General features: G+C 45.3%; 1 protein-coding gene across 14 annotated transcripts in view; it reads left to right on the top strand.

Annotated features, from left to right (window-relative positions):
• Window positions 1-2,767: 2,767 nt before the first annotated feature.
• Window positions 2,768-14,632, top strand: part of LRRC49 (leucine rich repeat containing 49) — a 57,473-nt gene continuing 45,608 nt past the window's right edge. For 2 of the 14 annotated variants that reach the window (XM_088657010.1, XM_088657007.1), the window contains exons 1-6: window positions 2,768-2,958; window positions 3,418-3,480; window positions 6,407-6,494; window positions 7,360-7,500; window positions 9,255-9,309; window positions 10,403-10,606. In XM_088657010.1, coding sequence (XP_088513136.1) covers window positions 2,899-2,958; window positions 3,418-3,480; window positions 6,407-6,494; window positions 7,360-7,500; window positions 9,255-9,309; window positions 10,403-10,606 — 611 coding nt within the window. In that variant the 5' untranslated portion in view covers window positions 2,768-2,898. Of the gene's footprint in view, window positions 2,959-3,417; window positions 3,481-6,406; window positions 6,495-7,305; window positions 7,501-9,218; window positions 9,310-10,402; window positions 10,607-14,632 lie in introns of all 14 variants that reach the window. The other 12 variants (XM_088657009.1, XM_060282920.2, XM_088657008.1 and 9 more) reach the window with 6 other exon arrangements.

Genomic DNA, 14,632 nt, shown 5'->3' with positions numbered 1-14,632 from the left:
CTTTACCTACAACTTGTGGACTTCCAATTAAGTTGAATGTTGAAAGATTCAGGCAGTGATGGTCACCAACTTGGAAAGGCCTGGACAAATTCATGGAGGAGAGGGCTATCCATGGTTGGTAGCAGCGATGGCTGTGCTCTGCCTCCACAATTGAAGGAAGCAATGCTTCTGAATACTCCTTGCTGGAAACCACAGGAGGGGGAGCAGTTATTGTGCTCAGGTCCTCCTTGTTGGTTTCCCACAGGCACCTGGTCAGCTACTGGGAGAAGAGGATGCTGCACTAAATAATAGAATTGTAGAGTTGGAAGGGACTCCGAAGGTCATCTAGTCCAAACTCCTGCAGTGCAGGAATCTCAACTAAATCCAGCAGATTCTTCTGATGTCCTTAAACAATGCAATGGCATCCTCTCCAGATGTTGCTGAAGCCCATCTCCCCTATCCCTGAGTATTGGCCGCGGGGGCTAGGGCCTAATACCGGTAGGAATCCAGCAACATCTGGCAGGCCACATGTTCCCCAGCCCTTGCCATAGGGGTGAAGCAAGGCAGGTGCCTCACACAATCCACACCTCCAGCTTCCATGTGAATGTTGCTAAAAGGGTGGTCAGGAGATGTCGCCTCTAAGGGGCCTCACTCCCTTTATGACTTAGCTGGTTGCACCTGACATTTGCCCACAGGAGAAATGCCTTGACCTCTTCCACATGCACTACATCAGAAAGATTCTGGGCATCACATGGCCGGACAGAACTACAAACAAAGATGTGCTGTTCCAAGCTTACATTCCCAGCATGCTTGCACTTCTCTCTCAGAGACATCTATGCTGGGTTGGTCATGGCTTCAGGCAAAGATGTCTGCCAACATGACAAGAGGGCAGGCAGCAAATAACACAAATAACAACATTTTGGAGATCCCGTGCCATAAGGTGGTTAGACTGGTCTCAACTAGGGCCAGGGCTTTTTCTGTACTGGCCCCAACTTGGTGGAACTCTCTCTCACAGGAGACCAGGGCCCTGCGGGATTTGACATCTTTTCGCAGGGCCCGCAAGACGGAGCTGTTCCGCCTGGCCTTTGGGCTAGACTCAGTCTGACCCCTATGGTTTCCTCCCTTATGGTTTTGATTTGGGCTCAATTGAGTATAGCAGCTAGATCAAGGGAAGTAATAGTACCACTGTATTCTGCTCTGGTCAGACCTCACCTGGAGTACTGTGTCCAGTTCTGGGCGCCACAGTTCAAGAAGGATACTGACAAGCTGGAATGTGTCCAGAAGAGGGCAACCAAAATGGTCAAAGGCCTGGAAACGATGCCTTATGAGGAACGGCTTAGGGAGCTGGGTATGTTTAGCCTGCAGAAGAGAAGGTTAAGGGGTGAAATGATAGCCATGTTCAAATATATAAAAGGATGTCATATAGAGGAGGGAGAAAGGTTGTTTTCTGCTGCTCCAGAGAAGTGGACATGGAGCAATGGATTCCAACTAGAAGAAAGAAGATTCCACCTAAACATTAGGAAGAACTTCCTGACAGTAAGAGCTGTTCGACAGTGGAATTTGCTGCCAAGGAGTGTGGTGGAGTTTCCTTCTTTGGAGGTCTTTAAGCGGAGGCTTGACAGCCATCTGCCAGGAATGCTTTGATGCTGTTTCCTGCTTGGCAGGCGGTTGGACTGGATGGCCCTTGTGGTCTCTTCCAACTCTATGATTCTATGGGCTACTTTAAAATGAGGCTGCATTTTAAAATTTTAAATTGTATTTTAACCTGTATTTTAATTAATTGTTTTTCTTTCTTTTAAGTCTTGTAATTTTATTGGTGTTAGCTGTCCTGAGCCCGGTTTTGACTGGGGCAGGGGCGGGGTACAAATAAAAAATTATTATTATTATTATTATTATTATTGTTATTATTATTATTAACCCTGTCATGTGGGAATCCCTGGCAGCGCCTGGAGACCAGACAGGTTGTGTATCCACAGCAGTGACCACAGGAGGAATGACCAATGAGAGGAGTGTAGAGAGAAGAAATTCCCTGGTGCACCTGCAGCAGCACAAGTGGATACCTTCACCTGCCAGAGCTGCAACAAAACATGTCTCTCCTGTATGTCGCTCCTCTACAGCCAAAGCTGGTGCTGTAACCTTCCAACAGTTTGTCTTCACTGCCGAAAGTGCCCTCCTCCTTTATCTTCTGAGACAGATGGATGCCAACAACAACAATGTATTAAGTTTACTGCATAGCTGTCAAGTTTTCCCTTTTCTTGCGAGGAAGCCTATTCAGCATAAGGGATTTTCCCTTTAAAAAAAGGGAGAACTTGACAGCTATGGTTTATTGGCCTCCTCCTCTTGCAGCAGGCAACAAAACTGCTAGCATATTTTCCAAGCTAAGCAGGGTGCAGCATGCTTTTGAATTAGATGGGAGACTGACACATGTCAGGATTCCTGCATTGCATGGGGTTGGACTAGATGACCCCCGGGATCCCTTCCAACTCTACGAGTGTATGATTCTCGGGGCGCCTTTACAAAACCGAAAGAAAGCCCTGTATTTCCACTGAGAGTGTCCCCGTGAAGGCCGATTTCTTTAAAGGCGGCGGGTAGCCCTCCAGGTTGCTGCTGGACTCCAACTCCCATCAGCCTCAACAAAGCGCGGCCGGCGCTGAGTCCTGATGGGAGTTGAAGTCCAGGAAAGTCGAGAGCCCCCCCCCCCGGCAAGGTCGCCTCGAAGCCTCGAGAGAAAGGAGGGAGTGGGAGGGCGGGGCGGTGCTTTGTCCGGAAGCGCTGCGGTTGCTATGACGACTGCCAGGCGGCTTCCGGCCGAAGGGGAGCGGGAGGAGGCGTCCGTCGCCCTGAGGGGTTTGGGTGCCGCCGCCGCCGCCGCCGCCGCGGGAGGAGGAGGAGGAGGAGGAGGAAGAGGAGCCCGTTGCCATGGTGCCCAGCAAATGCCGGCCGGCCGTCGCCGGGGCTCGACCGGGACACGCCGTCTCGGTAAGCGGTGGGGCGGAGGCGAGGGGACGCCGCTGGGCGGGATGGCGCTTCCTCCGCCGCCGCCTCCAAAGCCCGTTATGTAGAGAGACACAAAGGGAGAGGCAGAACCCGCGCCTTCATCTAGGACTTATCACAGTCACCTGCATTTGTGTATTTACCACTTTTAAATTCACATACGGTATTTAATATCCATCTACCTATATAACGTTTTCTCATCCTTATACTGTACATATCTATGGATGCAAAGATCCCTATTGCCTTGAATCCCTATTAGGGAAAAAGGCAGGATATAAATAGAATAATAATAATAATGCAGAAGAATGTAATAATGAATACTGGTACACATTCATCTGTATTTATTGCTATTACATGAACACTAGTGGCCAAAATTGTGGAAACCTTTTGGGGAAAGTGTATTTCCGAGGTTTGATGGCTCATAATACCACTTTCAATTTCCAGGGCAACAATTATGGGCTTCAGCTGGTTCTCCAGAGTACATCAGCAGCAGAAAGAACGAAACCTGTGAGACCTGATTTTTTATTATTGAAATACAGCTGTACACAGTTGTCTTGTGTATTTGATGTTTTGTGTCATCAAATGATAGCAGTACAATGCTTTCAATGAAATTTCCCATGTTCTGCACATAGGTGTGGTTTCACATCTGTTAGGGGACCATGTTCACAGAGGGACAAAGGGGATCACTTGCCCAACTGTGCATATGATATAATGTAGCCTTTGTCAACCTAGTGTCCTCCAGATGTTTTGGACTACTGTACAACAATCACCAGCCCCAGCACATTTGTCAGTACTGATTAGAGCTGAGGATGTTTTATTGTGTTTTCCACTCCATGGCTCCTCCGAAAATAGAATTGCAGCTTGACCAGCAGAAATTCAGCCAGACAATTCTTATCACTCTTCTTGAAATACCGATCGGCTTCTTCCCCGCCTTTAGCTGCATTCCATTCCAGCGCCATCTTCTCTTAATTACAAACTGTGACACAGTTAAAATAAATCCTCCTTAAAGTCTCAAATCTTGAAGCATCTCAACCAGGGCCAGGATTTTAGGGGAGGTTTTTGCAAAATTGTCAAATTATATATAATTCCTCCATTTTCAGATTTATTTATATTTTCATGTCCACACAGTTTATACTTTCCATTTTCCTGCTGCCCTAGATCAAGTCCGATGTTCCGCCCAGGAAAGGTATTTGATATACAGTATTATATAAGCAAAGAACAAAAAGTGTTGCACTTCCCTGTAAGGCGTCTCGGATTCTCCAGATAATCCATCTTCATTCCTGCGATGTTCCCTCTTATCTCTCAATGGCCGTAGTTCAAATTGTTCTCTCTGCTACTCAGGGCTGTGTCCATAGGCAATAAATTTTCGCTCTTTCATCTGAGGCACGCCCAAAACTTGTAATGGGACCCGTGTGCCTGTTGGGTGGCTTCCAGGAGTGCCGACTCCAACGGGTGCTCAGCCCAGCCCCCCCCGCAGGGCCAGCGGCTCCCTCCCGTAGCGTCCCGGGAGGGGTGGGGGAGGTTGCATACTCCCGAAGCAGCCACCGAAAAACACTGTTGGAGTGGAGCTGGTGGTATTGTCTGCCATTCCCTCCAGCACGTGGGCGGAGTCTCCTGGCAGTACTGATTGGAGCTGATGAGCATTGCAGTCCAAAACATCTGGAGGGCTCCAGGTTGACAATGGCTGGTCAAATGTTTGATGTTTTATTGTGTTTTATATACAGTATTTTGTTGGGAGTCACCCTGAGTGGCTGGGGCAGTCCAGTCAGATGGGCAGCATATAATAATAATAATAATAATAATAATAATAATGGTGATCGAGGACTTGAAAACACACGCTACATCACTCTGGTGAGAATAGCCAGCAGCACTTCACTTGGCTACTGATTTGCAAAATTGCCCAAATTCAGGAAACCCTGGAACTGCCCCCCCACCCCAAGATTGAGGGCTGCTTACTGGGCTCTGGGAAGGTGGTACAAGGGCTTTGGCAGCATCCCAGAACCCTTGCTTCTCGTTCCCAAAGCCCAGTAGGTGAGGTGCCACCTTGCTTCCCATCCTCTGGGAAGGAGGTACAAGGGCTCTGGGAGCTTCCCAGGGCTCTGCCATGACCTCCCCAAAGCAAGAGAAATCCTCTGGGTGTACATGTGTGTCTGTCGAAATAAATAAAGGAAGAGCAGGGTGGGGAGTGGTGGGTTAGCTCCACTCTATGTTGCTTATTTATTCCCCCCAGATAATATTGTGATTGTGCATGTGAAGTGAGTGCAAATTGCAGATTTACTGTACATCTACTTCTCTGTCCCAAACGGCAAGGGAATCCCACAAGGGTATTATGAAATGTGATACTGACATACATTGGTATTCTCCATCATATACAAGGTTGGTTATATGTGTGGTGAGGGGAAAGTAATGGAAAGTTGATTAATCCATTCTAGACGTCAAATCCCCAGAGTGTCGGGCGGTGGGGGGGGGGAGCGGAGAATCCTCGCTTTCCCTCTCCACACACTGCCCGGGATCGGACGAGGCTTCTCCAGCCTCGTCCCATCCCCGCAATGTCGGGCGGTGCGGGGGGGGGGAGCGGAAAATCCTCCGCTTTCCCTCCCCACACACTGCCCAGGATCGGACGAGGCTAGAGAAGCCTCGCCCCATCCCCGCAATGCCGGGCGGTGGGGGGAAGCGGAGTATCCTCCACTTTCCCCCACCACACACTGCTCTGGGAGGCATCGGAGCGAAGGCCCGGAGGCCGGGGAGCACTTCCGTAGCTGCAGCCCAGTCGCAGAAGCGCTCCCCGGCCTCTGGGAGGCATCTGGGAGGCATCGGAACGAAGGCCCAGCCTCCCCGAAGGTATCGGACGCTCCGGTGTCGGTGTCTTGGGGAGGTTTGGCCTTCGCTCCGATGCCTTTGGGGAGGCCGGGCCTTCGCTCCGGGCCTCCAGGAGGCATCGGAGCGAAGGCCCGGCCTCCCCGAAGGCATCGGACGTTCAGTAGACCTCGGGCACCTCGGTTTACTAACTTCCGAGTTAGGATAGTTCGTAAACTGAAAGTTTGTAAACCGAGGTGTTCGTAAACCGAGGTTCCACTGTACTGAAACAGATTGGTCCATTTATATTGTCCTTGGGTATATTGTCTGCATAGACCACCAGCGGCAGCTCTCCAGGATTTCATGCAGGGGTCTTTTTCACCCCTACCTGGGTTGAACCTGGAGCATTTTGCACGCAAAGTTCTACCACTGAGTTATGGCCCTTCCAGTTTCTTGTGCCTGGACTGAATTTCCCAACCACACTAACGTATCATTGGGTTGTTATATGAAATTTCCATTGCAGCCTCATTGCAGTCCCAATACATGCAGATCCACTTTTTTCTTATCCAGGTTTTTCTTACTTTCTCATGTGTTTGCATTGACGTATAATGGTTTGTTGTAATAATTTCTGTTGCAGCTTGAGTTCAGATTACACAAAGAGCAGCAGTATCTTCATAACAAATTCTTGCAGCATGATCTTGAAAAGAACTATTCAGGAAAACAAGGTAACATTGGGAGACTGACTCCTCTTTCTTAAAGTGCATGCCAACTATGAAAAGAATAAATGTTTTTACAGCTGTAGCATATTTTCATTATTTGTAATTCAATTTCTCACTGTTTCTTGAAATAGGTAGCAAAGCTGTCTGCAGGCAAACCTTTTTTCTAGTTTAGGACAGCTTTGAGATCCACACGGCAGATACAGTTACTGTGAATTTACTGCTGTTGCATTGATGTTGCCTGCAGCAAACACATAAAAGGGTGGCTATCACTCCTAGTGGGGGTGTGTTGGGGAGCCCCAGTCCAAACAGGTTCTTAAACTTTTGCATGGACTTCCAAAGTCACAGGTCATCCACATTTGACATGCACGTTCTAGGAAATACTGGTGTTTTATTATTTTGATGTTGTGTTACGCTTTTGTATTTGTATATACTTTTTATATATGTATGCCACTTTGAGTCATTGGATGTAGTAAGCAGTGAATAGCTGTAATAATAATAATAATGATCTGCTGCTCGATGAGGGGGATAGGAGATGATCATTCCAGCTCTGCCCCTGACTGCAGTCTCTGTTTCTTTCCATGAGTTCGAGGGGTAACTTCTACTCATGTAGGCTCTCTCCTATGCATGTAGAAGTTGAGTCTATAACACATGGAGGGAGACTGTGGTCATAGCAAGTATGATAGTTTGTGAAATTCTCAGGTATAGCTGATAAATTATAGCACACCTGCTGATTTCAAAGGGACTTCATCCCAAGTTCTGTATTTTGATGAGCAGCACTGTCATAACCCTTATATATATATATATATTTCCCCCCCAGCCGATGGAAGATTAAGTCCTTTATCACGCTGTAAAAAGTTGTATGTCCCTGTAGCACCAAATTTTGCAGATATTCCCAGCATGGAGGTGAAATATGGTGCAGGCTCTCTGGCAACATTTGGAGATTCCTCCTTTCCTAACCCTTCAAAATACAGACTTCAACAGGGCTGTCAAAATGCTAGTCCAAATATTTCAGGTAAGTGATGAGCACTGGTGTGGTGGATAAAGCAGGCCTCCAAACATTAGCCTTCTGCTGAAAGACAGGTAAAGGAGGACATGATAGAGGTGAGCATGATGTGGCCGTTATGGAGAAACAGGAATTTTTCTATGTTTCATAGAACTAGAACCCAGTAGGGGCATCCAGTGAAGGTGAATGGTGGTAAATTCAGGCTGGACAGAAGGAATTTTGCTATCGCAAGAAGTTGTGAGGGTGACCAACTTGGATCACATTAAAGGGGGATTAGACAAATACATGGATGGTAAGGCTGCCATTGGTAACTAGCCATGATACCTGTGTACTACCTTCATTATCTGAGGCAGAAACTAGTAAGTACAGTGGTACCTCGACTTACGAAGGCAATCCGTTCTGTGGCGCTCTTCGGATGTCTAATCCTTTGTAAGTCAAAGCGTCCATTTTGCGCACGCGCAAAGCGCGATTTTGCACTTTGCGCATGCGCAGACTGTGCACGTGGCGGAAATACTTCCGGGTATGCAGACTTCGTAAGTCGAAACCTTCGGAAGTCGAAGCATTCGTAAGTCGAGGTACCACTGTACAGTTATTAGTTGTATCCTACCACCTTTGGATCTTCTGATAAATTTAATTAATAATAATAATGATAATGATAATAATAATAAATTATTATTGCCAGGTTTCATGCTGGGTATGAAGCATTGGGCATCTGTGCACAGATCTCAGCCCTGCTGTGTGCCTCGCTCCTCTTCACATAACGGGCACTGCATCTTCCTTTCCACCTTTCTCATATCTTCCAATGCTTGTTTATTCCAGTTCATATAATATTTATATTCATCAGTAATATATTTAAGTAATATATTTAAGTCTTCCATGGATCTCCCCACCCCAGTCATGCTTTATCCTTAGAACAATCCCATGATGCAGGTTAGACTGATAAATAGTGATTGGTTGGTAAGAATCATGACAGAGCAGGGATTTGAACCTGCAGCTCCCCAGTCAGACACTCTTAATCCAGCCTTCCCTAACTTGTAGTCTGAAACATTAAGAAGGCACTAACTCTCATTAGCCCAGGCATAGGCAAACTTAGCCCTCCAGATTTGTTGGGACTACAACTCCCATCATCCCTAGCTAAGAGGACTAGTGGTCAGGGATGATGGGAATTGTAGTCCCAAAACATTGGGAGGGCTGAGTTTGCCTATGCTTGCATTAGCCCCGGCCAGTGTCTCCTGTGACCAGGGATAATGGAAACTATAGTGCAAAACATGTTGGGGAAGGCTATGGAGTCCATAATAATAATAATAATGTGAACCAGCATTGTACTGCTATCATTTGATGACACAAAACATCAAACACACAAGACAACTGTGTACAGCTGTACTTCAATAATTAAAAATCAGGTCTCCACAATAACCCTTACTTCTCTTTCCTGTATAGTCATGGCTGATTTGGACCCTATAAGCATAGATGTGAAGTTAGGATATACATACATTACTTCTATGTGCCATATTGCCATGTCACTTACAAGCACTTTCCAACAAAACTGCCTCAGGCTGGCGCAGAAGGAGCACATCCCCTTCCTTAACTCTGGCATTGCAACCTTGGCACCAAGTCTCTCATGTTTGTTGTTAGAGCTAGTTAGGTATGTGCATCATTGGACAGTAAAATGGTAATAAGTGTTTTTTTTAAAGTTAAATTCATTTAAATGTTTATTTTTCTATTAGATAATATCACTTATGGGAACACTGCTTTTCCCCTAGTGCACCGAACTGCAGAAGAGAAAATGCAGCATTCTGACAGGCTGACCCTTGAAAGGTAAGAATAGAATTGGTGGGTGATGCCTTTCACAGTAATGTACTGTACATGTTTACATAGAAAGAGTTACAGTGGTACCTCTACTTACGAATTTAATGCGTTCCGAATGCACATTTGTAAGTCAAAAAAAATTGTAAGTTGAATCTCATAGGAATGCATTGGGAGTAAAAATTCGTAAGTCAAAGCAACCCTATCTAAAAATTCGTAAGTAGAAAAAATCCTATCTAAACCGCATCCAAGATGGTGGACAGAGCTCCATTCGTAAGTAGAAACATTCGTAAGTAGAGTTATTTGTAAGTAGAGGTACCACTGTATTATGATATCATATTACACATACTCATAGGCCACAGTCATAACCCCATTTACCTGGGAGTAAGCCCCATTTGAATTCAGTGGTACTTATTTCTGACTAGAATAGAATTGCACTGTTAGTCTGTCTGGGAAAATCATGAGCAGTGGCTAGTATTAAGAACTTTAACGGTTTTATTCCTATGTACATAAAAATGTAAGGCTGCACAACCCCCATAGGAGGATTTGTAGTGCCACATCACAATCCTGGATTTCCATGAAGTCATGGTGGAGGGAAACAAAAGAGAAGGACGGTTGCACAATAGCAGTGAACATGGCATGGGAGCGAGAAAGAAGAAACAGCGAGGGGGGGGGGAGTGATGGTTTAAAATAACAACAAAAGGTTGAATAAAGCAGGGATGGAGGAAGCCGATAGGAAAATCATGGATTTAAACAACAGCAGAAGTTTGAATAAAGTTCTATGGAATATTTGAGGGCAAAATGTTCCCTCGGAACAGGAGTTTACCTGTTTGGGAAATCAGGTCCTTTGCATCCCCGCTTCCCCCTGGTTTTCTGGTTTTCTCTTTTAATGGGTACTCATGGCTACACTGTCCTCATTGCCATCTTTTTGACTTCCTGATATTTTTGTGGTTTTTATAACCTTGGCCTTCCCCTGAGGATGCTGATACATTTTTCATCACTGCTTCAGTCATGCCGACACTTCGCTTGAGTTTGCTATTAGAAGTGATTCCCTATGTTTGTTGTCACCTGTACTAAACATTTCTTAAAACTTTCCCCCTCCTAGACAAAAGCTGACTGTTTGCCCAATTATTGAAGGAGAAGAGCATCTTCGTCTGCTGAGCTTCCAGCATAACTGTATAACACGGATCCAGAATATTTCTAATTTGCAGCATCTTGTTTTCTTAGATCTGTATGATAATCAGATAGAGGAAATCAGCGGCCTTACTACACTAAGGTCCCTCCGTGTCCTTTTGTTAGGAAATAACAGGTAAAAAAGGGAGGGGAACTTGGCATGCTTAAAATTTTAATGTTCTCTGTGAAACTTGCATGGGGTGTGTTCTCTGTAATGTCAGATAAGTCCCCCTACTGTTGGCAGAGATGGAGTGCAACACAATCTACTTCTTATTGCTTGGGAATCACGACTGTCTGCTTGCAAATCACGGCTGTCTGCTTGCAAAGTCAAAGCCAGCCGTGAGTAATTGGGACATGTGACAACACAGAGGTGACTGCGGTACAGAATTTGTGGATAGCTGTACCTTGAAATGAACCCTTACAAGTCACTAGCTCAGCTGCCAAAATATTATGGTATGTTTATTAACCTTCCGACTTCTCAGAAGCATACAAAGCCCAGGGCAAGTGGGAACCTGGGCTGCCAGTGGGAAGGAGTATAGAAGCAAACGGAGTAGACAGAATTGGTCGGCTGTTAGACGAAGACTGTTAATGTTGGGCCAAATTATGTAATTATACTCACACAGACATGGTTTGCCCAAATTCAGTGCAAGACCTGTGCTATTAAAACCGTTGGCTACTTCCACAGTACAGTGAAGTGTAAACTGACAACATGGGTGAAATTGAACCTATAAACCAGGGCTCTTTGCAGATGACCTAATGGTCACAACACCAGACACCATAAACACAGCAATCTCCCTAATCAGAGAACTCAACACATTTGCAATGGTGTTGGGCCTACAGGTAAATTTTGCAAAGTTGGAAACACCCCTCCTGACATCCAAAAAGAACTCACTAACCCAGGCATAGGCAAACTCGGCCCTCCAGATGTTTTGGGACTACAACTCCCATCATCCCTAGCTAACAGGACCAGTGGTCAGGGATGATGGGAGTTGTAGTCCCAAAACATCTAGAGGGCTGAGTTTGCCTATGCCTGCACTAACATCACCAAAGTAAAACTTTGCCACACCAAGTTCCGATACCTAAGGGTATAAATAACCAGAAACCTCAATAAATTATACCTCCACAACTACAACCCCTTGTGGCGAGAAATTAACAAAGACCTAAAGAGATGAAACTTCACTCTCTCAGACAAAATAGCCATGATCAAAATGATCACCCTCCCAAAACTAACCTACCTATTCCAAACCCTCCCAATCTGGATTCCCCCAACCCAACTCCGTAAATGGCAGAAAAACATACACTTATTTATCTTGTCACCCAAAAAAACCAAGAATAAGCCCCAAATACCTGCACCTCCCCTCCTCAGAGGGAGGATGGGGAATCCCCAACAGAGAAGCATATTATATTGCCAACCAGGTGCGCCACATAATCCCATATATACTAGAAGATGAGACAAAACAATGAATACACTTGGAGAGGGACACAATTGAAAATACCTGCACCACAGCATACCCTTTCCTCCCAAACTAAGGAAAATTCCCACAACACTAAACAGGTACACACAGACCATGCTTAAAGCATGGAAAGCAGAAATAGGTAAACTGTCCCCAGCCCCAGCCCCACTAATTCGCCTGGCACACCACCCATTAGTCCATCACACAGCACAAAACCTCCAGATAAAAACCCGGCAAACCAAAGGCTTATATCGCCTATTAGACTTCTATAAAAATAACAAACCCTTATCAACACAAGAAATACAAGACAATACAAGAAATACAAGACATACTAGACACCCAAATGCCCTGGCTAACACACCACCAATTACATGCCCTCTTGAACAATTCGGTAGTAAAATCAGCAGCAACTAGGCCCCTGACAACCTTCGAAAACCTCCTCCTAACAACAAAGGGAAACGGCAAAGGGATGGTATCTGCCATATACAAAATACTACTCCAAAATCCCACAAACCTCCCTTTAAATCCATATCAACAAAAAGGAAAGAACTCACTCTGAAACTCACAGGTGGTACTTAAAACCAAGGAAATTAGCGCTGATACGCCCAGGAACCTCACCAAAATGCTGGAGAGGGTGCACCACCACAGGCATATACCTCCACATGTGGTGGGAATGCCCCAAAATCCAACTATTCTGGACAACAACCATAAGAGAAATATGCAAAGTAACTAAGCAAGTATTAGAAATCACCCCTGAACTGGCCCTACTAAACATCTTTCAAGACAATAATTCTCACTCACATCACAAAGAACTCATCACCCACCTACTCTCAGCAGCCAGAAACATCATAACCAGACACTGGAGGGACCTGTCAGGAGTAAGCAAATGGTACCAAATAGTATGGGAAACAGCCTTACTAGAAAAATTAATCAATAAACAAACTGAGATGGGGACAAATATACCTGAAGGAGCGTCTCCACCCCCATCGTTCTGCCTGTGCACTGAGGTCCATCGCCGGGGGACTTCTGAGGGTTCCCTCGTTTTGAGAAGCCAAGCTTTGAGAACCAGGCAGAGGGCCTTCTCAGTAGTGGCACCTGCCCTGTGGAACACCCTCCCATCAGATGTCAAAGAGAAAAACAACTACCAGACTTTTAGAAAGCATCTGAAGGCAGCCCTGTTTAGGGAAGCTTTATTGTTTAATAGATTTTAATATTCTGTTGGTAGCTGCCCAGAGTCGCTGGGGAAACCCAGCCAGGTGGGCGGGGTAGAATTATTATTATTATTATTATAAATAGAAGAAGACGCCTTCACCCCGGTATGGCTCCCTTTTATCTCATACACAGCCCATCAAGACAAGCAATGCTGACACAAAACCCCACACATACATTAAGTACAATAGAAGCATCGCCACCCGACCCCACCCCACTTACCATTCCCCCCACCTCTTCCCCCCTTTTCTTCCTAATGTAACACTAATGTCTCAACAAATGAAACTGATCTGTAGAAAATGTAACTTGAAAAAAAGATATTGCACATACTTTTGCAAACCAAGAAATCTTTAATAAAAAATACATTTTTAAAAAAACAACATGCGTGAAATCGACAGCATGCATATTTCAAGACCCTAATAAGCTCTTCATATTTTTCCAGTTGATGGCAGAAATGTACATATTGGCTTTGAATAATAAAAAATAATAAGAATAAGATTATTATTATTAATATCCCTCTGGGTGGCTTACAGAATACAGTGGTACTTCGGTTTACGAACTTAATCCGTTCCGGAAGTCTGTTCTTAAACCAAAGCCGTTCTTAAACCGAGGCGCGCTTTCCCTAATGAAGCCTCCCGCTGCTGGTGCCCTTCCACCGTTCGGCTTCCGTTCGTAGAGCGAGGTAAAGTTTGCTAACCGGAACACTACTTCCGTTTTTGCGGAGTTCGTATACCGAATAGTTCGTAAACGGGTGTTCTTAAACCGAGGTATGACTGTATATAAAAACATCATAAAACATCAAACAAATAGGAAAACAGAATATCTCATATCAGCTTGCACCCTGCTAGAGAGCAAGCCAAACTATACACAATACAGACTCTGTACTATCTGAGGATATAGGGGCTGGGATAGTCTGGGAGCAGGAGCTAACCCCAGAAAGAGTCCCAACTTTGCCCTGTCTTGCATGAGGGGAGCCTGAGGAAATAGTCTTATTTTTCTTCTGTGAGGCTTCTCTCCCCCCCCCCAAACAGTGCAGAAGGAGTGAGCAGCTCTTGCAAATCCCAACATTTCCCCCGGATACTCTTACCAAGCTTTACTTACCACTCCTGCTGGTCTCAACCGGGAACCAGCTGAGAGTGGAGGAGAAATGCAAGATCCTCTTCCACGTACTCGAGATGCCTCAGACTTGGAGGGGAGGTTGTTCAGTTGTGGCTATTAATGCAAGTCTGAATAGGGGACAAACCACAAGTAACTATGAATTAAGTGGGGGTTTCTTCTTTATTTACTTCTAACCATCCTTAGATTGGAGAAGGGAGAGTTCCTGGTGCCAGTCAGGAACAGATTGCTGGAGATTCATAATTCCACTCTCCTTTATTTGAGTGCTTAATACTGCACGAAAATCTTGGAAGCTGCTGTTTTTCCAAGTTTGCTGTTGCATCTTGTTCTGTATCCACCTTCTTGCTAAGCACTTCCAGAATCCATACAATTTCAAGCTGGTG

This window comes from Zootoca vivipara, chromosome 13 (assembly GCF_965207765.1).
Source record: "Zootoca vivipara chromosome 13, rZooViv2.hap1.1, whole genome shotgun sequence".
In the NCBI taxonomy this organism is placed as follows: domain Eukaryota; kingdom Metazoa; phylum Chordata; class Lepidosauria; order Squamata; family Lacertidae; genus Zootoca; species Zootoca vivipara.
Note: the sequence above shows the minus strand (reverse complement) of the source record. Positions and strands in the feature narration are given on the sequence as shown.